General features: G+C 37.3%; 2 protein-coding genes across 7 annotated transcripts in view; both read left to right on the forward strand.

Annotated features, from left to right (window-relative positions):
• LOC149037321 (angiopoietin-related protein 7-like) lies at positions 1-8,836 on the forward strand. 2 transcript variants are annotated; one of them, XM_089187616.1, is made up of 5 exons: positions 1-133; positions 4,999-5,064; positions 5,598-5,759; positions 5,874-6,254; positions 6,841-8,836. In XM_089187616.1, exons 2-5 carry the CDS (start codon positions 5,040-5,042, stop codon positions 7,107-7,109), a joined length of 837 nt encoding a protein of 278 aa, XP_089043742.1. In that variant the 5' UTR covers positions 1-133; positions 4,999-5,039; the 3' UTR covers positions 7,110-8,836. The 2 variants fall into 2 exon arrangements, with proteins under 2 accessions (XP_089043742.1, XP_089043743.1); XM_089187617.1 differs by lacking the exon at positions 1-133 and adding an exon at positions 4,466-4,614.
• Positions 85-27,524, forward strand: part of LOC149037322 (angiopoietin-related protein 7-like) — a 34,710-nt gene continuing 7,270 nt past the window's right edge. Inside the window, exon 1 of one of the 5 annotated variants that reach the window (XM_089187612.1) lies at positions 85-133. The gene's annotated coding sequence lies outside the window, so the exon portion shown is untranslated. Of the gene's footprint in view, positions 134-17,104; positions 17,174-17,744; positions 19,043-23,782; positions 23,971-24,041; positions 25,882-27,524 lie in introns of those variants that run through there. The other 4 variants (XM_089187614.1, XM_089187611.1, XM_089187613.1 and 1 more) reach the window with 4 other exon arrangements.

The raw sequence follows: 27,524 nt of genomic DNA on the forward strand, positions 1-27,524 counted from the left end.
CTCAGCGGTAGGTAGGGTCCTCGTAATCTATATAAACCTTGACACGAAGGTCGTCTTAACTAAACTATATTTCTCACACATGGGTGCGTTCTTCCAAAGAATGACAAATTGAGGGGCACTCGACAAGGAATAGGTATGTAACATCTGCTGGGCAGTTTGGCATACAATTTGCGGTGTATCATGAGAAAATTACTCACTGCTCAATTTTTTTTTTTTTTTATCGAAACATTTATGTTATTTAATGCTAGAGCTTTTTAATTGTGAGAGGCTTAGAGTTGTATTAACTGTTAGCCCATATGGTTCGCACGTCACACTTAATTTTGCAATGGCCGACCAACAGTTCGCTAAGTTATTGAGCATATAAGCTGTCACAATCTTCCTCTAAGACATTTCGATAGAATCAGAACTTTAAGCTCTGTCTCTGGTAAAAATAATTTCTTAAGTCGCACGATTTGACAGCAAAAGAGACTTCTTTGTGGTTTTTTCATCGCATATATGCATTTCGTATTTACATAACGCTCTGTGATATCCACTTTCGTCAGTTCTTATGGGGAGAGCGGCGGAGGCGGTTTAAAAGGCAATTAAATAAGAAGAGCGAGTGCAATCAATATTCTCCTATCAGCTTTGATAAAAGCCTACCCAGAGACATTTTCTTCATTACTTTCTGACATTTTCTTTCTTTTTGTTGGTCCTCACCCAAAACAAATGATTTTTGTTCAGCTATATGCAATATAAGGCAATCGAAGAGTATTTGGTGTATAAGTATGGCTGTTTTAAACAGTTAATTGAGTCGATAAAATAATCCGTGGCTGTGTTTTCACGTCACCGGATTAAATTATGGTTTATTAGAGGAGCACGCGCTCATTTAAATCAATTTGTTTGAGTTATGGCAGTAGATGCAGATGGTGCTTGCGTGTAACAAAAAAACATATGCCATTAAAGGTATTATCAGTGCTGGTTGATCAAATCAGGTAAGGTCAATGGTGGGGGTTAACGCTAGAGAGAAAAATCTCCCGAGGTTGGCATCCCTCCAGTTGCATTGAATATTTCCAATTGCTTTGCCTTTAAACGAGTGGGGAAAGCGACTGTGTCGATGAGACTCCGGATATCAGTGGCTAAACCACTTAAAAACTCTTTCGTGAAAGTACGGCCGGTGCTTGTCATCAGAATTTAAGAGAGTTAAATCCATAATTACATGATAACAAATAAGATTTCTTAGGGTCAACTTCAATTAATATAAGAATCGCATAGCTCCTTTCTATTACAGTACCGTAATGTATATAAAAAATATAACTGCATTGCAACATTCAAAGTTACCCATGGAAATAACGAAAAATAGTCTGTCGTTTTTAGGCCACTGGTCTACTATGTGATGAGTACTTTAAAACACTCAGTAAGAGCATTTATCTTCATTTTAACCCAGTTTCGTGATTCTTGAGACTTATCGAAACAGACACCCGCGGTACATGGATGATAAGCGACATTTTCGCTATTTATTCACAAATCCTTAATTGAGATCTAAATCTATCTCGACCTCTGTCTCTACAAAAAAAAAAAAAAAAAAAGCAAAAGCAAAAAAATCAAAAAAACAAAAAACATGCGAATGCACTTCAGTCAGTCTTATCAGTCTTTTTGAAGTGCATATATCCAAACAATTACACCAAAATATTTAAACCAAAAGCATTATAGTGAGAGGCACTCGACAAGAAATTGGTATGTAACATCTGACTGTTTGGTATACGATCTGTAATGTATAAAACTTACTCCTAAACGATGCTTAGAGCTCATTGATACTTTTTCAAAAATAGAGCCTATCGTGAAACATTTCGTGGTTTTTAAAAGCTGCAGTTTTTCCATTTGAAAATGCTCAATGTCGTACCAACCATTAACCCAAGGGGTTTGTGAGCAACACAATCTTGGAAACAGAAAGAACCTTCGAAAAATCCAGTCTATATGATCGCATCTGCCCAAGGAGCGGAAGTCCAACTCCAGTCGTTTCAGAATATTTCAGTGATGATTTAGAATAAAGAACAATTTTGTCGGATACGATCGTCATAGCATGCAGTGTCTTTTTTCCAAGTTTGGTAGAATTTCCATTTCCAAACTTAGTCGGCTGGGTTCATCATTGGATCGGAAGGATTATTTTAAAATGAGCAATTTCAGTTTTGAATTCGCTTATCGTTGGGGAAACGGGAATGACGAGTCAATGTCAAGTCAATGGTAAGCTAGGTCAACAGCTAAAGTCAGTTTTTCAATTTGGCTCTCTAATAAGTATCACGTGAATATTTTGCTGATTTATCGTCCATTGTGCCGAAATTCGTTTGGTCTAAGATTTAAAAACCAATTGTTAAGTCCTTTATACTCCATTTTTTCACTAAAAAAAAAGTTGCTTGCCGTCATGTTGCTACCAAAAGCATGGTGATGCCTACAACCCTGAAATCAATCGTTGCATCGTTTTGCAACGGGAAAGACAAAGCGTGATTTCTTGTTTGGGGTTGGCTTAGTGCTGTTAGATCTGAGGATTATTTTCTGCTATTTCATTGGGACAAACGGGCGTCAAGCGCTTTGAATTATAGGTCTTTCGTTAAACATGAAGTCTGAATAGAAAGAGGAAATAGTTCTATAATAATTCAAAGACATATTGGGATTCCACTTTGGTTTTCAGTAAGAGACTCTGAGTTAAATCGACCACTGTAGGAAATACTACAATCCGATAGTTTGAGTTGCCCCTACTGACTTAGGGAGACAATTTCATGCATCACCGAATACGCCGCCAAACTTAGTTCTTTGTCTATCAGTTTTCTAAAAAACGCGACTTTAATAGGCCATATCTAAAGAAATACAAGTGGAGTGCAGCTGGTTAGTGCATTTTGTGTGACCTCAGAAAATCTGTGAATTCAAGCTGTCAGCAACCAGTTAAATTTACGAGACAAATGTGAAACATCTTGTAATGAAGAAAATTTCATCTGACTTGTCGATGGAAATCAATAAAGTCAAGACCCCTTCCGATGAAAAAAAAAAAAAAAAAAAAAAAAAAAAAAAAGGAAAGAAAAGAAAAGAAAAAAAGACTACGTTGGGATCGAGGCCAATTATAGATGGTTCTATCTTTCCCGTGGTGGAATATGTAACAACTGGTTATGGAATGAACGTCTTAAGGTCAGACTCAGTGGCCGGCAATTCTTGTTTAGCTATAAGATCGTAAATCGTATTTTTGACAATGGTTTGGTTAATTAAAGCGAGATCTTTGTCGACTTTAGCATAAAAGGAGGTGTCGGAAAGTTGCCGCGAAGCTTCTTTATGGTAGAGGTCGGCCCGCCAAACAACAACTGCACCGCCTTTGTCGGTCGCTTTAACGCTGTAATCAAAGCGGCCGACAAAGGCGACCTCTATCAAAAAGAAGCTTTGCGGCAACTTTCCAACTTTTCATTCAACTAATTTATTCCTGTTTCTCATCAGCATGTTCCCACCAATAGCCTAGCTCCATTTTCTGCATATAAACCAACACACAACCCACAATTCCTCCAATCGCTCTGACGAAGGACTAACGCTCGAAACCCCAGCTTTTTTACCCTTTACGGTGGCCGATTCAACTCAGTTGTTAACACTAAATTACCTGCTATACTCTCCCACCGACGCAGCACTACAGTTTCTCTAGAAATTTACCCCCTTTATTCACTTATCAGATACAAATAACGAAGGAAAGAAAATGCATAGGAATCGAAAGCAACATGATATCTGTGGAAAAATTACAAGACAAAGATAGTTAGAAATTCGCGCCTTTCTCTGATGGGGAACAAGAAGGAATTGATCACGTAATTGTCAAACTGGAAGAGCTCAGTGCGCAAACTCACAACTTAACTTCGCCTTGCATAAGATCTTTGATCTTATGCAAGTTAGAAAAGCAACTGTTTTCACGAAATTTCCGATCTGACGTTAGCCATTCGCTAAGCCACTTGAAGAAATACTTGTGAAAACATGGCCAGTCCTTGTCATCCATAGTCAAGAGTTTGTAATCCACAACTGCATGATAACAAATAAAATTTGTCAACTTTTGATTGATGAAACGGTTCGATTGCTCCTGGTTATCTCAGTAACGTACTGTATCAGAAGAAATATTTTTGCTATGTGACATGGAGAATTATTGGTGCAAGTGACGAACTAATATTTATCACTTTTGGGCCCTAGACAAATTATGTAATGACTACTCTATTATCTTTGCTCGATCCCATGTATTGGGAGCGCTCCCGACATCTCGCTTCCTCGTTTAGCTGGTAACAGGACTTAACTAGTATCTGGAAGTCACAAGTTCGAGTCGAACTTCTTTTGTGCAATTACTGTAAGTGCCGCTCATCCGTGAGAGTAATCTTTTTCTTGTATTTCAATGACATGTTAGCACATGTTTCACATTTATAGGATAAAGTGTTGACGGTTGTTACTTATTTCCTGTTGAACAGGAAATGCCAAAACAAGGTGGAATTCAGATAATTGTGCAAGGCTAGCTGATTTCCTAACACTAGCCGAGCTGACGCCAAGTTAGATTCCGGTAATATAATAAACGTACAAGTTCTCGTGAACTCCGCAAAAGGCTGACGAAAGACCAACTATAAAACAAAGGTGCGTCTAATTACGACCCTTTGTCGGAAATTGGCAATAAAATAGTAAAGTTTCTATTTCAATTAAGTACAAACGGAAGTTCTAAGCTTTCATAAATTGAAACTGAAAAGGTTTATCTCCTTTTTGTTTCCTTCGCCTATATCATAAAACAAAATTCACGCGCTTTTTTTGTCAGTTTTTGGACGGAGCACGAAGTAGGCGTGCAGTAAGAGAAGGTGAATAAATGGACTAAGTGAACTTAGTAGTAAGTTAAATCCTATCAGTCTTTGCCATTATACTTTTTATGAAGAGTTTTGATTTTTCATTTTGTTTAAGTTGTCAAATTATTTTATTATTTGTATTATAATTTTATTTATTTACTTATTTATTATATTTTTTTTGCAGCCTTTGTAAATAACACCGCGAACGAAACCCGAAGAATTACAATGAGGAACAAACGAGAGGAGATAAGTATGTAACATCTGGACGTTGAGTGTAAACTTTACAGTGTGTAGAAACTTACGGGCTAAGATCTAATGCTTACCTTTTTTAAACATAGGACTGTAAGTGAAGCAGTCATTTCAGTTGTACCACCTGTTTAAGTCATGGGTTTATATGCAAAGGATTTAAGTTGAGTCACGCTGACACTTACCTGATTTCCTCCCCCCCCCTCCCCCAACAAGCATAAGGCTCCGAAATATTCTTATGACTCCCCCTCCACCCCCCCCTCCCCCTTCGTTGGCAGTTCATTGGAAGAGAATTATCTTGGAAAACCATAATATACCTTCTTCCTTCTCCCCTTCCCCCCTTTCCCCCTTCCCAACCTCCTCCTCCCCTCCTCCCCACACACAGGTTGTTGCAGCCTTTTGTTGTCATTATTTCATGGTCTCATATTTGTAGTTTTTTTCCCAACCTCTTGTTTATTTCAGTCTGTCTATAACCTGGCATTATAACGTATCATAGCTGGAGTGACTTCAGACCGCGTAATGACTTCTCTCCTTCAGGTTCTGCTTTGCTGTTTCTGGCTCTTTTTGTGACTTTCGAAATTCTACCATCAACGCGTGCAGCCCCAATAAATTCCCAAAAGAACACTGCAGTCCACTCGAAAGAAGCAGAGGAAGACGTAGTACCAAAAAAAGTGACATATAACAGGACATCCGAGATATGTAAATAAGATTCGCTATTCTCGTAGTGTTTTGACACCCCTTACTCATTTTCATGTTTCATTATTATTATTATTATTACTATTATTATTGTTTTCTCCTTATTATTTCTAACAGCTAAAAACTGTGCTGAGCTGTACAAATCCGGTCAAACGCTGAGTGGTATTTACACAATCGACCCAGATGGTTCAGGAGCCTTTAACGTATCTTGTGACCAAACTACTTCTGGCGGGGGATGGACAGTCTTTCAGAAGAGAATGGATGGCTCTGTTGATTTCAACCGCACCTGGGATGACTACAAATATGGCTTCGGTAACTTTACCGGTGAATTTTGGCTCGGATTGGATAAAATAAACCGCCTGACACGAAACAAGACAAACAACATGCTTCGAGTAGATCTGGGAATAAAAACTGGAAAAACTGTTCACGCTGAGTATGGCTGGTTTGGGATTGGCAACAAAACGGCTAAGTACCGGCTGTTCATTGGCAATAAGACTAGTTCGTAAACCCTTCCTTTTCTTTCATCGTTTGGATTTATCTATAATTTTCGTCATCCGTTCAGAACCCTCTCTCCCTCCTCCTCTCCCTCCCTCTCTCCCTCCCCTTCCACACGTAACACATGAATAATGGTTTGTTCCTCTAACCGTCTGATTTTAGTCCACTCTCGCTGGGTTGAGTCCAAGCTCCTCTGTTGAAAATGTTACTTTGCTTTGGAGTTTGCAATTCAATGATAATACAGTTACCGAACTCAGCTCCAGAAAAATATTATAGTTGATTTACTCTCTGACTTGCCCGCTATTAACAAAATCACGATATTTCTACTCTTCGAATAATAGTTAATCAATTATCGTCATCTGCCATTGAAAATTCATGACGTTTATGTTAGGAGAAATCTTTTTAATCGATGCAGTATGTAGCTACTGTTTAAATTGAGTTTTGTTCTGCTTGCGTTTTTGTTCGCTTTGGTTTTTCTTTGGTGTTTGTTCGTTTGTTTGTTTTGCACAAACATCAAGCTTGACACTTCCAAGGTGTCAGCATGATCCTAATGCTGATTCATTTCTTTTTTGGTTTGTTTTGTTTTCAGATGAGACTGTGATCTTTGATTCCCTCGGTCGTCATAGGAATCTCTCTTTTGGTACCTGGGACAGAGATCCTCATAATTGTGATCAAAAGATAGGCGGAGGCTGGTGGTATGGAAATTGTGCTGTTTGGTCAAATCTCAACGGGCTTTACTTTGGTAATAAGACCTCGCGGGCAATCTACTGGAGTATGTTAGGTACCATACCAGAGGAAAGCATTCCCAAATCAGCAGAAATGAAAATTAGACCAGTGGACTTCGTTTCTTCTTTTTAGTGGTATATTGATTGAAAACCTTTTTTTTTTTTTCTTTGTCGTTTCTGAGTGGTATTGTAGAGCATTCACAGGTCAAAGGATACCTTTCATCGGTATAATTAAATTATCCTTCATTCATTGATCAAGAAAGTATGTTTTCAATACAGTACTCGAGATTAGGTTCTTTTTTTTTTTTTTTTTTCTTTTTTTTTACGCTTACTCAGGAAAGTAAACATACAACAAGTTTAAGTAATACTAATACTAGCATAAAGTAGAAAATTATTTACCCCAGTGTTGACGAAGGTGGTGGATATGTAATTACACCGGTCAAAACACAATGCTCTTTTACAAATGTCGCACATTGCCGTATTTATTAGAGCAAGCGCTGCCCAATATACTCCGTAAAGGTGCCAGACCGCAGTCTAGGCCACACCAATGATTTTCTATTTGAAAACGCATGCCTCTGAGGGCACGTCAACCTATTTTAAACACTAATACGACCAAAACGTTAATAGAAATGTAGATTTTGCTCTAAAAGTGGGGGTTAAAGAAAAGGTTCTGTTTCTTGGGATGACAATAAACAGGGGCCTTTAAAGAAAACGATCTCTTTTATCACCACTTTTGAGCGTATTTGTCAAGACAATAGACATAAAAGTATAAAAAAAGTCCAAACTTCCAAAGTGAAAGAAAAACGAATTTATATAGACAACTAAACAATGTACTGAAACGCTTGTGTGTTGGACCGGCTTTCTTGCCCTTACGTGTAGACGAAAGTAAATACTCATTCAGAAGTTACTTTCGTCCGGTCGGGCCTTGAAAGCCCCCGCAAGATACCTCCCCAAAATCAAAGATCCAACCAAAAGCAAAGCCAATGGAGACGGCAGGGTTTGATCGAATAATTACGGACAGCCGCAGTGATTGGATTTTGTCTTACACCCAAACTGTCCCTTCATCCTTCTGTGATTGTGATTGGCTAATTAGTGATCGCGTGTTTGAATGTATTCCACCGATTAAACACCATCCTGGAGTGTTTCCCTCACAACAAGACATGAAGTGCAGTATTTGCATGTTCCGTGGGGGAGGGGGTGGTACATGGACCAATTTTTGCTGGGTATGTACCGCTGGCCTCCCACAGCCCCTAGCCTATACTCCAAAATTTAGGTCGCTTGTATTTTAGTCCATTTTTTTCAATGTATTACTCAGTGATTTTTAGAAGTGGATTCCTGGTTTAAGGTACCATAATGATAACAATTGTATCTGCCCAATCAATAAAGTAGTTTGTCCGGGAAGAAAATTGTGGTTCACTTTTTTCAATACCTTCAATTACAGTGGATCAAATTATGATAATATGCAGATTAGCTAAGTAGCAAAGTCATAGACTGAACCATATTTTATCAAATTTAATGAAATATATCTTAGCTAGTTTGTATCAAAAATGTTTGGTTCTTCGCAGACTTTATAAGGTGTGTTTAAAAATTATAAACATATAACGTGAACAACTTTAATTTCAGAAATGAATATTTTCATCAATTAATTCTGCAAGACTTACAATTGCAATGTATTTATACCCTTAGCTGCTGTTTATACATATTTTTTCTTACCTTACAGTTAATACTTTTCTAGTGATTTTTAAACATTGCTATTTCAGTGCTATCGATAAAGCCATTTCCGATTATATCGTTAAAAAAATAATCTACGATCGCTATGTGACTTTTATATCGTGAACAAATAAAGACTATTATGCATTACTTCTGTTTTTATATAGATAGATTGCGATTGTGTTGCCATATTAAACCCGGCAGATCGCAGAACTTCTCCTATTATCGAGGATTTCCAAGCCTACACCGGTTTTTAATTTTGATTTTTGCCAAGAAAGCTTTTTATGGGTGATCTGACAAACATATAAAGGTGTAAATTGGACACAGAATTTCCTCACAACTTCTCAGTCTGCCATGTTTCATTGTTCGTTGCATATTGACCGAGATAGCTCCTTTTAAATACTTTTCAATATAAAACTGGATCATGTAAACGGCATCACCCGTTATTTGTTTTACATATAGCACCGACAAAAAGAAAAAAAAAAACACAACAACGACAACAACAAATATGTCCAAAACTAAGATCGATGTTCGGAAACGGAAAAGTTATCATTAATCTCTTTATAATTTTGTAGGATAAAGAAGGTAAAAACAGAAAAAAGAGAATTTGCTTACTCAGTTTACCCTTAATAAGCGTAACCCTCTTAAAATTGTCTTTATTGTCATTGTTATTATCATACTAATTTTCTGCGCATTGTTCCTAGAATTTAGGAAACTGCTGATTTATCAAAGCGAACCAGTCTAAAATGTCTTTCTCTAAGCCACAAAGTTGTTTTCCTTGGTAATGAAAACTTACTTGGACTTGAGCGAAACCACAAATCATTTCATAGATTAGCAAAGTGAAAGTTGAAATACCGCCTTGGTTTTTTTTCTTTTTCGTTCAATCGTAAATCGCAGACAAGTCCTTAACACGCATACACGACGTTATGACTCTGATGCATGCACGACGTTCTGACTGAAGAGCAACTAGCATGGCATAAGGGAAAAAGAAGAGAAGTTTATGCAGTGCAAGATCAGCACTGATACTATGTATAACACGCTCAAAACGCGTACAAAATATGCACGCAGCGTTCACGGTAGAGCCACACTTTAAAATTTCGAGCGTTTCTGAACGGGTCGGTCCGCGAACCTTATAAGAGATCACTTTATGAGCGAACATTGATAAATGAAACTTCCTCGAGAAACATGGTATATCAACTGAGCTATCAAATGTTAAACGAGAGAGGCATAAATGCAAATGCTATCGTGTATGTAGACGTGATTGTGAACCAAGGAGAATACCAATACAAAGTTTGAAAATTTTAAGGAACAAGAGCAGAAGGGTTAAAGAATGTGTCTATACACGTATTCTTTCATGTTTACATTCACATGAAAGCGTTGTATCGTCAGAAACGGTTGGCGCATCGAGCTATTGGCGAAAATCTTAGAGGAAAATAAATCACTTCTTTTTTCGGCAACGTTTTACTACGCGTCATCGTTGTGACATCTTAAAGTGCAAACGGCTAGGCGGCTTACTTCACATGTAAACAGGCCCCTTGAGCGGAAACTTTACGGTAAAATTCTAAGGTATATATTTTTTTGCAATTTCAACTGCGTTTGAAGAATTTTTGGACATGATTTACCAAGGATTCGCTGAGACGGGAAACAATTTAACGGGTCACTCTTGACGGTCGTTCTCGAAAAATTCTATACCATTAGTGTTGTCTCTGGCGTCAACGGAAGTATTTGACTCCCCCTCAGGTTAATTAAGGCCTGGGTCACCCTGCCTTTAACCCATATTTTTCACAAAATTGAGAATAACTTAGCTATTTTGCGAGGGATTTTTCTCATACTTGGCAGAAATGTGTATCACTACCATCTCTCTCGGATTGAATTGTGGCAGCGTAATATGATACTCTCAACAGCCAAAAACAGTTAATTTAGGCGCCAAATTCGTCTGTTGCTTTCTTGAGCAAATTCCCACCACTAAACACAAGGCAAATCAAAATGCAGTTATTGCTATGAATATTTGAGACGTTTTTCATTGTTTTCCCACTCGGAATGGCTGCCCAAAAAAAGAGAGATGTGCTAGGCAGATTAAATCAAGTTTTGTCTCTGCGAAGCTGCTTCCTCTATCATGGTTTTCGCCCGAAAACATCTTAGCCTTTACCTGGTTCCAACCGCTGTCAATGAAAGTAAACATACAGGTTCCTATTTATTTGGAAAAAAGACAAATTAAAACTATTTAAGGGGTGGGAATTTTGAAAACTCACAGTCACGTATTCAACTTAGTGTCCGCCATTTTGACACGCGAGTGTTCAGAAGCAATTAAACTTACCTAAGAACTGCTTTGGGGGATTACTTTTGTAAGTAAATTCATCTGCTTCTCAGAGAAATTGTTTCCGAAGCATTCAAAAGCCTAAATTTTGAGACACCATAAGTATACACATCATGATATGATAGAGGATTTATCAAGCTAAATTTAATTTCAAAATTGAATGGTATATCCTCAATGAAACTTTTTTCGATGCATTTGTTACAAAACATAGTACTTTTTTCTATGCATAAGTTACAAACATTGTAAAACGCTATTGAGCTCTAGAAATGAGCGCTATATTATAAATTCATGTTGCATTGTATTTGCAGTGAAGTCAATGAACATGTTGAGAGCGGTGTTTAGAAGTCTTCGTAGGTTCAAAAGGGTTCTCTTTGGCTTTAAGATAGCGATATCATGCCATTTTTTGAGGAAATGAAGACAGCAAAGAAAATTTTATTACCTTCTTTTGATGTCTTCCTCTAAATTGTCGGATTCACCGGCGAAAATGGGAAAAACCAATGCAAAGCCGACACTTCAAAATGGCGGATGCCGTTCACGAACTACGCGATCTTGATTCCAAGTAACTATGGTTACTCGCGCAGTCCACGCGAATTCCGCGAACCTTGCCGGGGAGCCACTGGAGGCGAAAATCATTTTTGACCCAGGCCTTAATTAACCTGAGCCCCACTTGAAGAATCATTAATGCATAGAACAAGTGCCCACGCAGCTCTGTCAGCTACTTATGTCTCAGCAGAAGGTCGAGTCCAATCAGTTTTGACAAAACCTTGCCATCAAGCATTTTTTGGCAGCCTTTCTGAGTGAGACTACATAGAACGCCATAAGAATTACAGTGAGAGGCATTCAACAAGGAATGGTTATGTGAATTCTGGCTCTTTGATAAGCAATTCACATCTTAAAGAGAATTTAGAGCTTGAAGTTGACTTCAGGTTCTTATAAACGAAGGCTGTCTCCGATCACTTCCTTCGCTTGGTTCTACAAAACAAAACACGTGATAAATTTAAGAACTGGTTCATACGTTAGCTTGCGTTCACCGAGATATGAAGCACGCTCTAGCTTCTTGAGTGCTCTCCAAACTTCCCAAGTGCTTCATATCTCGATGAACGCACAGCTGACGTATTAACCAACTGTTTTATAACATTTTTAACCTGATGGTTTAAATGTTTTAAAAGGGTTAATATTCCCTCTGCTACGCTTCAGCGCATTGATAATTTTGTTTCAGGAGAACATTTCGCTACGCTGTAAACGATCTTGTGTTAGATTGGTCAAAAAACTGACAGGTAAATTCATGCGTACGCGTGTAAATGAGCTTTATTTTCTGATTGAATACAAAATTCTCTAATCCAAAAGAAAAACAAAGATGCTGTTTCATTGGCTAATTTACAACTGGCCATATCCTAGCTTCGTGTGACGAAAAGTTCGACTCACAAACAAATCTAGGAAGGCATCGCCAAGGTTCCTAAACATTTTTTTTCATTATCGAGAGCAAATAATATTTCAAACATACTTTTATGGTATTAATATTTGGAAACAGTAAAAAATAACGGAGAAAATTTTTTTCTCGAGGGATTTGTTTCCTGACGTCATGAGCGTGCACAATAGGAATATGAAGCGCGTTCACGCAATTGAATTTGATTAGACAGATTTACTCGCCATTTTATAATATAAAGTGGGGACGTTTTCGCTGAAACAAAAAGATAATGCAATGTTTCTTTTGGAAGTATTATTCCATGTGGCTTTGAACGTTTCTTAGATTCAAAATAACTGCATTTTGTGAATATTTAAAGATCGGAAGCAAAATTGACCTCTGATCGTTTGCATTTGAAAACTTTGAGTAAAACAAGAGCTGAGCTCAGAAAGCAATATCGAGAAGCGGAGAATTTAATGAAATTGTTGGCTTCAATTAGAACACCTTAGGACAGCTTAAATACATTGAGCCGCTGGCCTCGTTGACTATTTTCTGCATTTTTTTTTTCAGGTCCAACAATAGGCTCTCCTGAAAACTTGTAAAGCTTGAAGGATACGTGGTAAAATAGTTTTAATCAGATCTCGACACGTTTGACCGCAATCTGAAAGAGGAGATCTCAGACAAACTTAAAGTTATTTCGGGCACAATAAGCGCTACTACATGAAAATAAATAGCAAAACACCAGAAATTCTGTCGCTAGCTGTGGGAAGTTGTACAGGTTTCAGTTAGATATTAGTTGGTTTTTTTTTTGTTTTTTTTTTGTTTTTTTTTTCTTATTATTATTATTTTTAGTTAAGTTTATTATCACAGAGTAGTGTGCCCCCTGAAAAAATTCTCCCCAATTATTAGTAGTTTTGTCAATACTAATTGGATTCAACCTTCTGCTGAATCATAAGTAGCAGACAGAGCTGCGTGCGCACATGTTCTATACATGTCTCGTCAAGTCGTGGTTATCGCCAGAGACAATACTAATTGTGATAATTTTTTTGAGAATGACCGTCAAGAGTAACCTGTTAAATTGATTACTGTTTCAACGAATCCTTAGTAAGTCATGTTCAGAAAGTTTTCAAACGCACTTAAAATTTCACAAAATATACTTTCGGATTTGACCGTAAAGTTTCCACTCTTACACGTAAGCAAGGGAAAGTTATGCTTTTCCGGCAGGATATATGATATACTTAACGGGAAAATAACAATTTTTTTTTTTTTTTTTAAGGCCGACCTTTGTTCGAGGACGTGCGAGTTCGTGAGAACTGTGTTGATTGTTCAGGTAGAATTTGTGATTGGTTTCAACTTCAGTTATGAGATTTATTATTTAATGATGAAAATGGCACTAATCTTTCATATACCGGAATCTAAAACGACAAATTATTAAGACTTAGTTTCATGTAGTCCGGCTTAAGAGCCACGAACTAAGGTTAAATGATATTTATAGATATTTTAGAGTATCATTGTCTATTACATCTGAGACCTAAAAGTGATAAATTCCATTTTATTAGTGGCACGAATAACTATGAAAATTGAAATGAAAATATTTCCCTTCTGATACAGAACTTCAACACAATGGGAAGGAGAGACACAACTGTCTATTTAAGTTATGATGACCCTAAGATCCTTGATGAAATTGCCCTAAAGGAATTTTTTTATTCTTAAACGTTAGCGGGGGTAACCGAGGTTTTTTGGAACGGAAAGCACTCCTCCATGGAAATGAAAGGCATGATTCTTATTTTGATAGCAAAATATTTTTAGGGCTGGTCTTTGCTATCCACATAACATAGCTCGCTATGGCGGAATTAGATTGAAAAGAAGCTCAAGGATTACGATTACAGCTCAACACACGTTCGCATCTGTATCCCAATCGCTTGCATTAGTATCGTATCAGAGATACCTCGGTTCAAGTCACACTTCAGTATCCACCATGTATTAAAATGGCATCCGTTATTAAATGGTGGCATTTTAGCTACCTAATCTTCGGAGCCATGGAACAAAATAAAAATATGATTTTCCTGTTGTTTAAAATGTCTATCTTCATAGTAGTTGCAAAATATATCATTGCTCCCCAAGTGCAAGTTCGTGGGAACTGTGTATGGTGAAGAGTAAGAGTTTGAGAAAGGTTACAAATGCATTTAGCATTAAAGGAAAAATGTCACTTAATCCTCAGAGCTATGAAGCAAAATAGAATTACGGTTTTCCCTGTTGGTTAGAATGTCGAGGTTAGTAATTTCATAGTACACCATTGACCCCCGGAAAAAAAAAAAGATTTCCCCTAATCAGAAGCATAAAAAGAAATGAAATAGCGAAAAAAAATCAGGTTACACTGAGGAATTCTTTCTGATAAATTCATTTCAATAAACAGGAGCAATGAAGCTGTGTCCTCCACTGATATTTGACACTTCAAAAGTGCTTGATGGCACCGTTATCGTCTTCATTCCGTTCCTTCATCATGCACTCCTGAATGCAGACCACACGTATAAACTATTCCAAATATTTCAGTCCATGAAGAATATCAGAATTCGTTTTGTGAGGTCCATTACGAATGTTTATTACAACTTTTCATCGTCACAATCACTTCATTTGCTCTCATTTTAATTGAAGTCGTCATCGTTCTCGGTATTATGGTATTGATCTCTTATAGTATCGTGCATACTACAGATAGTTCTGGTATGATGTTTGAGGAACAGTAAGTCGTTAATAATATACTGTGTTCTCTCGTCTTATCTGCATTCAGAAGAGCTCGATGAGAACGGAAGTGGAATAATAATAATTACATACTTTAACTTTAGATATATAGCACGCGCATTAAGGCCACAAAAATAATATTCAATGGCTCCTCCCAAGTTATGCAACATGAAGTTCAAGTTATTTTACTGGTAAAACTATTTTTAACCTAGTTTCGGGATGTTTCTAACTCAATAGCATATTTTTGTTAAAGAGCTCAAGAGCTCGAAAGGAAATTGGTCAAATAGTTTTGGTACATTTTTCACGCGTTTGGCCAGGATATAAACGATTTTTTTTTAATATTTCTATTTTTGTGTACAATACTGCGGAACACCATGATCAGTCAGCTGATACGTTGACCATCGTTTCATGTCAGCATTGGACTTAAGTTAAAAAATAAAAAAAAATTAAAAATTAAAAAAAAAAAGAAATTATTGCTTTGACCATTGAAAGTTTAAAGCAGATCACTTTTTGTCTTTTTTAAACAAAGGAAGAGAGAAACAGCCCTAAATCTCTTATTTTACTGTCCCTGCAACCAAAAATATATTCAGTCTCCCCTAAAAACTCATAAACTTTAAGATAGAAAGATAAATTGCTACTTCCAGTTTTTTAGCAACAAACTGAATACGGGATATCCTTTTAGACGCACGAAAGCTATTTTTTGGTACAGTGAACGCCAGTTAAGACTGGTGAAATATTTACTATCGTTCATCTTAAATCATGAATTTAATGAAATTATAGAATGACAGAAATATTGTCGTTGGATCTGGAAAGTTGAAAGCTCGTACAGCTTGAAAAAAAGTTATTCTACATGTTTGTGATGTGATTTTCTTGTTTTTAATTTTGTTGATGTTTTAAATATGTGTAAATATAAATCTATATTGTTTAGTTAGATTGAGAGAAATATTTTGAAGAAAAATGTCTTCAACGATAAAGGGGGTAATTTCTGAAGAAAATGGGAGAGTATAGAAGGGTAATTCAGTATTATCAGCTGAGTTGATAACGTAAATTATCTAATTCATTCGCTGATACAGACGGGACACAATTGAGGCAAGCTGATCGACTGAAGTTTCGATCGTTACTCTCTACGCCATCTCTCTAGGTGATAACTACAGGAATGTTATCTTCATCGTGGTGAATTGGCCGGTCTAAGTCGACTATTCATGCTTAGTAACTCTTAATTTACCAAGCTAAGAAAATATGAAGTCTTTCTAATTGAGATGTTAATCGAAATAAGTCACTAGTGAGCTCAATAAGGTGAAAACGTTTAAATTATAAGGTGACCACGGACTGCATTCCCAATCTTGTTATCTTTCGGAAACCACAATTTTGCACATTCTAATTTTATTGCATGGGCTTCCAATGATAAAAGATGACACCCTCGCTCTGATCATCTCGCAGAAAATTGATTGCAGGATAAAATACAATCTTCGATCACCAGAATTTCTCTTATGTTATTATTTTATTAAGTCCATTATAAGTCTATCATGAACGATGATTGGCGCTTATTGTACCCGAAAGCTTATCGTACGTCAAAAAGATATCCATATTCAAATTTTTAGACAAGTTGAAAATTACCCTTAAGCAATTTTATAACTATATTTTAAGCTTTACGAGTATTTTGGGGAGTTTGACTATCTTTGGTGTTTATGGCAGGTAGTATAGAATAAGGGAAGAGAGGGCTGTTCTCTCTCTTAGCGAAAACTTCAAAGGCCACTCAATTTTTTGGAGTGAATAATTGAATAAAGATTGAGGATGAATGAGGAGCATGATGAAACAAGGAAAGAGAGTGCTAATCCGTTAAACTGATAAATCTGAAAAAGTCATTGCGTATCGCATTTGTGGCGTCGGAGAACGTGCCGGAATGCTGTTTGTTTCATATGGAACGTAATGATCATTGATTGATGTGAGCCTCAACATACGATACTGCTACAGCCCTCTGAGTTGTACCTGTCTTCTACACTATTGCTGATCCGCGATTTATAAGGTAAGTTATCAAAACTGAATTTTGATCACACATGTGGTTTAAGTAAATGTGCCAGATTCTTACGGCTACCGAGCCATCGAGTGCCTGTGGATGTATCAAAGGCATTTTTTGAGCGATTGGAATATAAATCCAAAATATGTGTCATCCAGACCTCAATGAATGTCGATCCATGTGGTTGTCGTATGAAATCGGACTCCATTGTCACCATGATGCTATTTTAATTTGATGATGCTTTACGTTTTCTCTTCACCTTAATTGCTTATCGATATCCTGTTCTCCTTTTTAGAGATCATAAGACAAATTCATTATAATTTACTTCTTCGAAAGAAGTTGTCAAGAGGGATTGTCAAGGTCGCGCACGTAGGCGGCACTACACCAGCATTAATCACGCAGAGTAGAACTTATAGTGCAGAGATTGAAATGCGCTCTTCGTTGTTTGATTGCAGGAAAAAAAACAAAAACAAAAGCAAGTTCTATTTTTGCACACCCTCATAATGGAGGTTTGCATCTTATATGGCGAATAAAGATTTTGCCAGTGAAATGAATGGTACGTTTGAGCTACAACTAATCATTAAAATGAAGTTAGGTTTCTGCTCGTCAATAATTATGTTGATAGGGCTTCAAAAGTTTAGTTTGGAATGCATAACGTTTCTTTAATTTTACTATGATAATTGGTTTTTCCCGAAGCCAAAATGTCGATTTCAACTTTTTTCGGTGGTTTTGACATGTTCGTTTGGATTTGGTCAAATGCAGTCTTCAGACTCTTGCGAGCGGAGAGGAAAGGTCCGCTGGAACGGCTCTCAAACGTGTAAAGTCTTGTACAATGCGGCAACCTGAGGCTGATTTTATCTTCCAAACAAAAGACGAGAAAAAGTAGACAAAAATTCTTCTATTTCATCCATTTCGTGCATGACCCAAATTAGCTTTCTGCCGTTTAAGATTTATTTTGGATTGTAGCCAAGCACTAGAAAAAATGCACGAAACTAATTGAACATTTTTGTCTTGATCCAAAATTGTGTCCAGTGGTATCAGTCCATTTTTTGAACCGGAAAAAACTGTTTTGTGGCAAACACCGGGTAGTTCAACAAAAGAAAGAGAAGATTCTGTTTTCTCTCCACGCCTGAAGGTGATAAGCCACTTGAGTTCTTTCGCAAAGGTAATTATTAAATGACGAAAATAGATTCAACAAGAAAATATAGTTCTACCTATTTAATACTCTACTATTTAATAACTTCAACTTCTCATAAATAACCTGTGCAGACCACTCAATATTGCGTCTTAATGCACGTGATATTTTCCTATCTTTTCTAACTTCTATACACGAACGTATTTGAACGAGGTTGTAAAGCCCCTAGACATTACTTGTTTAAATAAATTAACGATTGCTTGAATGATTGATACTGCAGTGTGATTTTCAGCGAGGTGTTCTTTCAAATACAATATTGCTGCAAACTACTGATGCGTGTCTGTCTCGTACTTTGATCGTGATTGAAACAAGATCAGGCATATTATTCTTCCGTGTTTTGAGTAGTTGTTTTTGTAAATATAAGCTTCCAGAATCTCCAGACTGCTTTGTCATCCTCTCATGCGTACCATAGAACGTTCTAGAAAATTTCATCAAGTTACGCAGTAATTACGTGATACTTCGAAAATAGGTCTTTTGCAAGATTCTGGAAGGTTTCAGAACAATTTGTGAATATATATTAAGACTCAGTTTTGCGATAGTGACCAAATGTTTAGGAGGTAATGAGAGCATGAGAGAGAGCTACAGTGAAGCTACAGTGGAAGATTGCTGATATCAAGAAACTTTAGAGGAAACTCTGAGTTCAGCTCAGTGGTAAGCTAAGATATAGAGTGCGGTGGGCTTCGGTAAGTGTATCAAGGATAAATACTGTACTGCCTTTAGGAGTCGCTCCTTGTCTAGAATATCACTGGTTGTTCAGTAAAAGTAGTTGAGCTAATAGGATTTTAGTGTTTTTCTGTCGGTTAGATTATACCGAAACAACTGTTACTATGATTCTGTTGTTATCAAGTTTTCAGTCACAGCACATAGGACCAGATAAAGCTACCTTTAGCTAAAGATCGAAATATCTGTTTTATACAAGAATATTTGAAGGATAAGTGATAAAATACAAAGAATTATGAAGGCTTCAATCAAATATAAGAATAAACAACAAGTATCGTGATGCCAAGAATTTTTCATAAAGCTAGAACACAAGACGAATTTTGACATACCGACAGACTAAATTGTTTGGTAATATTGATTTATACAGGAATTGGCGATTAAAATAACCAAGCCATATCATAAAAAGGCTAGGTGAAAACAATACCAATACATTATCGTCGTTTGTCTCAGATGTAGCCAGTTGCAATATCCTTTTCTTGTGTCAAAAACTTATTGAGATACTCCTTAATTGCAACCCTCGTAAAGTTATATCGAAACACCTCGCTCCCTTATCGAGGTTGAGTCTTCTTTCCACTGCACTCGTTACCAATATTGAGACCAAGATAATGGAAAATGCTCCAACAGATGGCGAATCTGGGCCATGGATATAATGTATATAGATGAATAAAAACCAACGTTTGCTTCAAGTGCAATGGAGATATGTCAGACTCACGTATAACGTGGTAATGAAAATGGATTATTCTTTTTCCCTTTTTTCATTTGCTTCATACATGGACTTCTGGCAGAGATATAAAGGATAAAGTCGCCACACGCTGTGGAAAAAAAATTGATTGATTGATCTATCAATAGACTGACTGCCTGACGGACTGAATAAGTGATTGGTTGAAGCATGTGAGTGCTCAGCCTCTGACTCTAGAAGTCTAGTGCATTTACCATGAATATACTACAAAACAGCTGCATGGTAATTATTTCCTCCCTGCCAAAGGAAACAATGAAACAAAGTTGTCTTCTGAAACAACTCAACGTTGACGTGTGTAAAACACGAGATCGACAAAGATCTAATAGCATCTGCATAACGGAGCAGAAATATCCTTTTTGGGAATAAATAGCCAAAAACTAATTTTCTTATCTTTTTCTCAAGTTACATGTAAGGCACAAAGTGTTGCAATTCCTTGCTTTGATTTCTTTTATATTTAACGCACAAAATCGCCTATAGACTGTCTCCATTTCACTTCTTTTGTTATAATTAATGGCGAGAAATGGATGCTTAACCCTTTGCTCAAGAGGCAGTGGAAATACATGCGTACTGAGGCACGAATTCCGAGATTTTGAGCATGCAAATGGGATTCCTGGAGCGAAAGTTAGTAACTGACAAAGAGCCAACATTTTGGTTGAAAGAATCTTTTTGCGTCGTCTGCATTCAGAAGTGCCTGTTATAACATAGCGCGCGTGCTTGCCCTCTATAAGTCCTTTAGAGCCAACAAGCAACAAAAATAAAGCCGAAAAAAAACTCAAATTTTGGCCGAAAGACATTCACTGGGAAAAAAAAAAACAGTCAGGTAAACTTTCTGCTTTTATTGTTGTTTTTACATTTTTTCAATCTTGGGAACAAAGTAAACAGTTGTTAATTGGGAATTTACAAAAACCAAACACGACTGCACTCTATCACAATAAAAGGCTTCTTCGCGCAGATCCTTGTTGTCGTTCTGTCATAAAAGAATTTGCTCATGCTTTTAGCTATGCGTATATCGAGTTGTGGATGCACTTGGGAAGTTCGGAGAGTACTCAAAAAGCAAGAGTTGCTCTCGGCTGCGCGTCGAGCTATTCTTACTCACTTTTCGTGCTCTCCAAACTTCCCGCGTGCATCTATAACTCGATATGCGCACGCTAAGCATGAACAAATTCTTAAATACAGGAACGGAAATGGAATGTTAACTATGCCATCAAGCCAGTCTTATAAAGTGTCAAATATTTGTGGATGATACAGCTATAATACTACTGTTTATCATAAATGATTGTAGTAAATGTATCAGAGTGAATTATCAGTGCCACTTGATTTACTCTGACAGATTGGTAGCTTTCCCTGCTTAAGTTTTAGGATGGAAAGGTCAACTCTGACCGCGACTGACCAACGACTGGCTAAGACATTGAGCATCTAAGTTATCCTGACTTTCGATAAAATCAAAGCGTTAAGTTCTGTTTCTGGCGTTTAGAATTTAATCTGTCCCACCATTTGACAGAAAAAGAGGTTTGTTTGTTGTTATTTTTTCTTATCCTTCTAATTCTGATATTAGCGAGCTATCTGAAACGCTGATAAAATCCGCTAGAAAGGGTCAGTCCTCTTCCTTAACAGTCAAGTTAAAGATAACTCCGGATGTGAGTTCATCAAATACTCTGACGTCAATAATCGATCAACATATGGATTGACTGGTTGATTGATTGATTTGTTGATAATGTGACGGTATTTTAATACGTGCCAAGACATAATGACAAATTCTATGCTCTCACGTTATCAAAGCTAACAATCGAATGGCGAGACAACTCTCTGGAATAGAACACAAGATCCTCAAAGAGCTAATGGTGTCTGTCTAATGGCGGATAGGTGAAGACAAGCTGTTTAAAAATTTTCGTTGTAACCTATTTGTCGTTTTAATTGTGCGAGCTAATTGAATCGGTTTAACTGACAGTGGTCTTTCCAACGTCACCAGATAACATCATATTAACCTTTTCGTCAGAGTAATTTGAGGGGAGCAAATTCAATCTGTAATTGAGGCGGGAGAAGTATAAGGTATCTGAATATAGCATAATACTTTGCATTTTCAAGTTTTGAAGAAAGTAAATTTTCCTTGAATGGCATGCTTAGTCTTGGATGATACCAAAAAACTTTTAAGATTGCAAAATGCATAATATTTATTCTGGCTGTAAACGGATCAGAATAAAAAATTCGGCTTGGTTTTTCCTCCGCAGGAAAATGCACAATAGGCGCTACGTGGTAGTTTTTAATTGGCGTAAAGCAATGTGGCAGACATAGCCTGGAAACGAGGTTGAATTTCGGCATCGAGTGAATTCATGCTTGAAATGCTGGGCTGCGCATAAATTATAACCAAGCTTGTTACAGTTTACACTTATCTTTTGAGTAAACTTTAAAATATTTATCTAAAGCACTAATATAATCCTGTAAGTCGCTTCAATTGTTAAATTGCTGATTAAAAACAACAACCGTCGGAACAGTCAAAGTTTATTGGCTCATTGATTTAATGCGATTAATTAAGTTAATTATCTTATGTAAACATTGTCGATGGGATAGATCAGTAGATTGCTCTAGCGGACGGCAAAAACCCTACTCTTCAGACAAAAAAAGCTCGTGAAAGTCACTGCCACATAGCTTTAGTTTTAATCAGTCGAAAACCTCGCAGTCCATAAAATGCTTTCTGTGGTATATCGTTCCATGGCAAAAAAATTCAGAGGTTCGTTATCAGATGTAAGCGGGAGAAAACTTTGTAAGCAAAGATCATCGCGTTCTAATGCAAATATTTATTCAGTGACTTTGAGGCGAAAATTGACATAAGAACGGAAAATAGGGAATTTGGCTTGTGCAGGCAGAAAAACATTTGAATCGCAGCGTTAAAATTTGATGAATTTTGCTACCGGAAAAAAGTCTTAATCTACATAACTCTCCATATTTATAAAACGTAAAAAGGACTCAACAGCTATTTTGCTAAAAACCGCAAGGCCTTCTATTCGCTCCGTCTGAACCGGAAATCCGGCCAGAATATAGCCTTTTGTTCGTCTTGTTTCGCGGAAGCGATGACAACGAACACCTGCTGTGTTTCCGATGTGGTAGCCTAATTAGATTACCCACCATACCCCTTAGCGCTAATCCTCACTTATTAGGAGATATAAATTACACAATTGTTCAGTTGGTGGCATGAACTTAATTTCATTTGTTAGGAAATAGGTTGTTTTTGATCGTGGTAGTTGGATGATATTATAAGTTTGTTCTATTGTCTCACGACAAGGTCACTTGATGTTGAACGTAACCTTTCGACTGCTTACTGCATGTCTTCATCCGGTGACGGGGTCGACTGGTTGTGGCACGACATTATGTATCATGGTGGTCTGTTGTGATTAGTGCGTTTCGATCCGGCTATCATTCCATGTACCATGGTTTCCTCAGGCGTTCGCTGATTTTTCGTGCGTCGTTGGTTTAGATGTTTTCTTATTGTAGGCATCCACGCTTCCGGTATTTCGGTTCCGTTGTCCCTGTTTATGTTATTTGGGTTGAGTCTATCTTTCCCTTTCCTTGTGTACCAATGGCTTTCTCGGTCAATAAATTTAGTTTCGTTCCATAGCGGCTTGTGTCCGGTTCCGTTGGCATTTTCTGAGTGCGTGTGATTCGTATATCCCTGTCGTGCTCTTTCATTCTTTCTTGCATGAGTCGTCCTGTCTCCCCGATGTCGAACAGACAAGAGACCACCATGATACATAATGCCGTACCACAATCAGTCGATCCCATCGCCTGAGGAAGAATTGCAGTAAGCAGTCGAAACGTTAGGTTTCCACAACAAGTGACCTTGTCGTGAGACAACAGAACAAACTTAATTTCATTTGTATTGAAGTTTGCTAACACGCTTACTTTCAGATGAGTTTCGAAAGCGAACGCCCTTACAACGTTTTATGCAGTAATTTGATGACTATGTCGATAAGGGGAGTAGTCGACCACCATCACGTAGGTGCATAAAACATATGTACAGGAACTCGGCGGTAGGTAGGGTCCTCGTAATCTATATAAAACCTCGACACGAAGGTCGTCTTAACTAAACCATATTTGTAACACATGGGTGCGTTCTTCCAAAGAATGACAAATTGAGGGGCACTCGACAAGGACTAGGTATGTAACAACTGCCGTGCAGTTTGATATAGAGTTTGCAGTGTATCATGGGAAAACTACTTACTTCGATCTAATTTTTTTTCCGAAATATTTATGTTATTTAATGCAAGGGCTTTTAAATTGTGAGAGGCTTAGAGTTGTATTGCACGTCACACTTAATTTTGCAAGGGCCGACCGACAATTGGCTAAGTCATTAAGCATCTAAGCTGGCACAATCTTCCTCTAAGACATTTTCGATAAAATCAAAACTTTAAGCTCTGTCTCTTGTAAAAAAAAATTATTAGGTCGCACGATTTGACAGCAAAAGAGACTTCTTTGTTGTTTTTTCATCGCACATATGCATTTCTTATTCACATATCGCAAAGTGACATCCACTTTCGTCAGTTCTTATGGGGAGAGCGGCGGAGTCGGTTTAAAAGGCAATTAAATAAGAAGAACGAGTAGAATCAATATTCTCCTATCAGGTTTGATAAAAGCTTACCCAGAGACATTTTCCACGTCACTTTCTGACATTTTCTTTCTTTCTGTTGGTCCACACTCAAAACAAACGCTTTTTGTGCAGCTGCACACGGTATATAAGGTGATCGAAGAGTATTTGGTGTATGACTATGGCTGTTTTAAACAGTTAATTGAGTCGGTAGAATAATCTGTGGCCGTGTTTTCACGTCACCGGATTAAATTATGGTTCATTAGAGGAGCACGCGCTCATTTAAATCAATTTGTTAGAGTTATGGCGGTAGATGCAGATGGTGTTCGCGTGTAACAAAATACATATGCCATTAAAGGTATTATCAGTGCTAGTTGATCAAATCAGGTAAGGTCAATGGTGGGGGCTAGCGCTAAAGAGAAAAATCTCCAGAGGTTGGCATCCCTGTAATTGCATTGAATATTTCCAATTGCTTTGCCTTTAAACGAGTGGGGAAAGCGGCTGTGTCCTTGAGATTCCGGATATCAGTGGTTAAACCACTTAAAAACTCTTTCGTGAAAGTACGGCCGGTGCTTGTCAGCAGAACTGTTAACAGAGTTCAATCCATAATTACATGATAACAAATAAGATTTCTTAGGGTCAACTTTAATTAATATAATAATCCCATAGCTCCTTTCCATTACCGTACTGTAATGTATATAAAAAATATAATTGCATTGCAACATTCACAGTTACTCATGGAAATGGCGAAAAACAGTCTGTCGTTTTTAGGTCTCTAGTCTACCATGTGATGAGTACTTTAAAACACTCAATAAGAGCATTTATCTTCATTTTAACCCAGTTTCGTGACTCTCGAAACTAATGGAAACAGACTCTCGCGGTACATGGAAGATAAGCGACATTTTCGCTATTTAATGACAAATCCCTTAATTGAGAACTAAATCTATCTCGACCTCTGTCTCTACACAATACACAGATCTCATCACCTCGCACCTCTTTGAATAAAGGTTGGCCCAAAAATTTTGTTTATATCCAGTTAAGATTTAATGCATTCTTTTCTTGTCACGGAAGCGTGGTGTCTGTCCAACAAACTTTCAGTGTTCTCTTCTAACATTTTAAAAAGGAAAGCAATATCAAAATATTTTATGCGCCATTTTAACCGCGTTTATTTCCTCTCTGCATGTGACTCAGCAAAGACTGGCTAAAGTAATAAGCATTTTAACGGCGCCCCGTGGTGATCATTTTCGATAAAAAAAGACCAGAAGTGCCGCCTTTATGGTGACAAGGAAAGTTCTTGAATTCCACGACACTGATGTATATATAAAAAAAAAATAAAAAACATGCGAATGCACTTCAGTTAGGTACTTAAAACATCGACAGTAAGTGAGAGTCTTACCACTTCTTTGAAGTGCATAAATCCAAAGAATTACACCAAAAGATTTAAACCAAAAGCATTATAGTGAGAGGCACTCGACAAGGAATTGGTATGTAACATCTGGCCGTTTGGTTTACGAGCTGTGAAGTATAAAACTTACTCATAAACGGTGCTTAGAGCTCATTGACACTTTTTCAAAAATAGAGCCTATCGTGAAACATTTTGTCGTTTTTAAAAGCTGCAGCTTTTCAATTTGAAAATGATGAATGTCGTACCAGCTATTAACCCATGGAGTTTGTAAGCAACACAAATCTTGGAAATAGAAAGAACCTTCAAAAAATCCAGTCTATATAATCACATCTGCAAGGAGCGGAAGTCCAACTCCGGACGTTTCAGAATATTTCAGTGATGATTTAGAATAGAGAACAATCAGTTTGTCGGATACGATCGTGGTAACATCTAATGTATTTTTTCCAAGTTTGGTAGAATTTCCATTTCCAAACTCAGTCGGCTGGGTCAATCGTTTGATCAGAAAGATTATTTTAAAATGAGCAATTTCAGTTTCGAATTCGCTTATCCTTGGGGAAACGGAATGGCACGTCAGTGTCGAGTCAATGATAAATTAGGTCAACAGCTATAGTCAGTTTTTTTAATTTGCCTTCCTAATAAGTATCATGTGAATATTTTGCTGATTCATCGTCCATCGTGCCGAATATCGTCTGGTTTAAGATTTAAAAACGAATTGTTAAGTCCTTCATACTCCATTTTTTTCACTAAAAGGTGCTTGCCTTCATGTTACTACCAAAAGCATGGTGATGCTAACGACCCTGAAATTGGTCGTTGCATCGTTTTACAACGGGAAAGACAAAGCGTGATTTCTTGTTTTGGGTTGGCTTGATGCAGTTAGATCTGAGGATTATCTTCTGCTATTTCATTGGGACAAACGGGCGTCAAGCGCTTTGAATTAAAGGTTTTTGGTTAAACATAAAGTCTGAATAGTACGAGGAAATAATTATATAATAATTCAAAGACACATATTGGCATTCCACTTTAGTTCTCAATACGAGACTCTGAGTTAAATCGACCACTGCAAGAAATACAACAATCCGATAGTTTGAGTTGCCCCTACTGACTGAGGGGGACAATTTCATGCAGCACAGAACACGGCGCCAAACTCAGTCCTTTGCCTATCAGCTTTCTAAAACACGACTTTTATGGGCCATATCGAAAGAAATCCAACTGGAGTGCAGCTGGTTATTGCATTTGCGTGGCCTCAGAATTCAAGTGAATTCAAGCTGTCAGCAACCAGTTAAATTTACAAAGCAAATGTGAAACAATTGGTAATGAAGGATATTTCATCTGACTTGTCGATGGAAATCAAATAAAGCCAAGACCCCTTCAGATGAAAAAAAAAAAAAAAAGAAAAGACTACGTTGGGATCGAGGCCAATTATAGGTGGTTCTATCTTTCCCGTGGTGGAATATGTCACAAGTGGTGATGGAATGAACGTCTTAAGGTCAGACTCAGTTGCCTAAACAAATACTAAATCTTATCTACCACTAAAAATATTCGATGTGTAGCCAGGCAAACTAACAGACAGCAAGAAATCAATGATATCGACCAGCGTGGCTTGGTTATCCTTCCATATACCAAGGGATTTTCCGAGAGAGTCATAAAAGTTCTTCGAGGTTTAAACATCGAGGTCCCCCATAGGCCTATCCGTTCTATCTCGAGCATACTTAAAAAGCCAAA

This window comes from Pocillopora damicornis, chromosome 11 (genome assembly GCF_964200805.1).
Source record: "Pocillopora damicornis chromosome 11, jaPocDami1.2, whole genome shotgun sequence".
NCBI lineage: Eukaryota > Metazoa > Cnidaria > Anthozoa > Scleractinia > Pocilloporidae > Pocillopora > Pocillopora damicornis.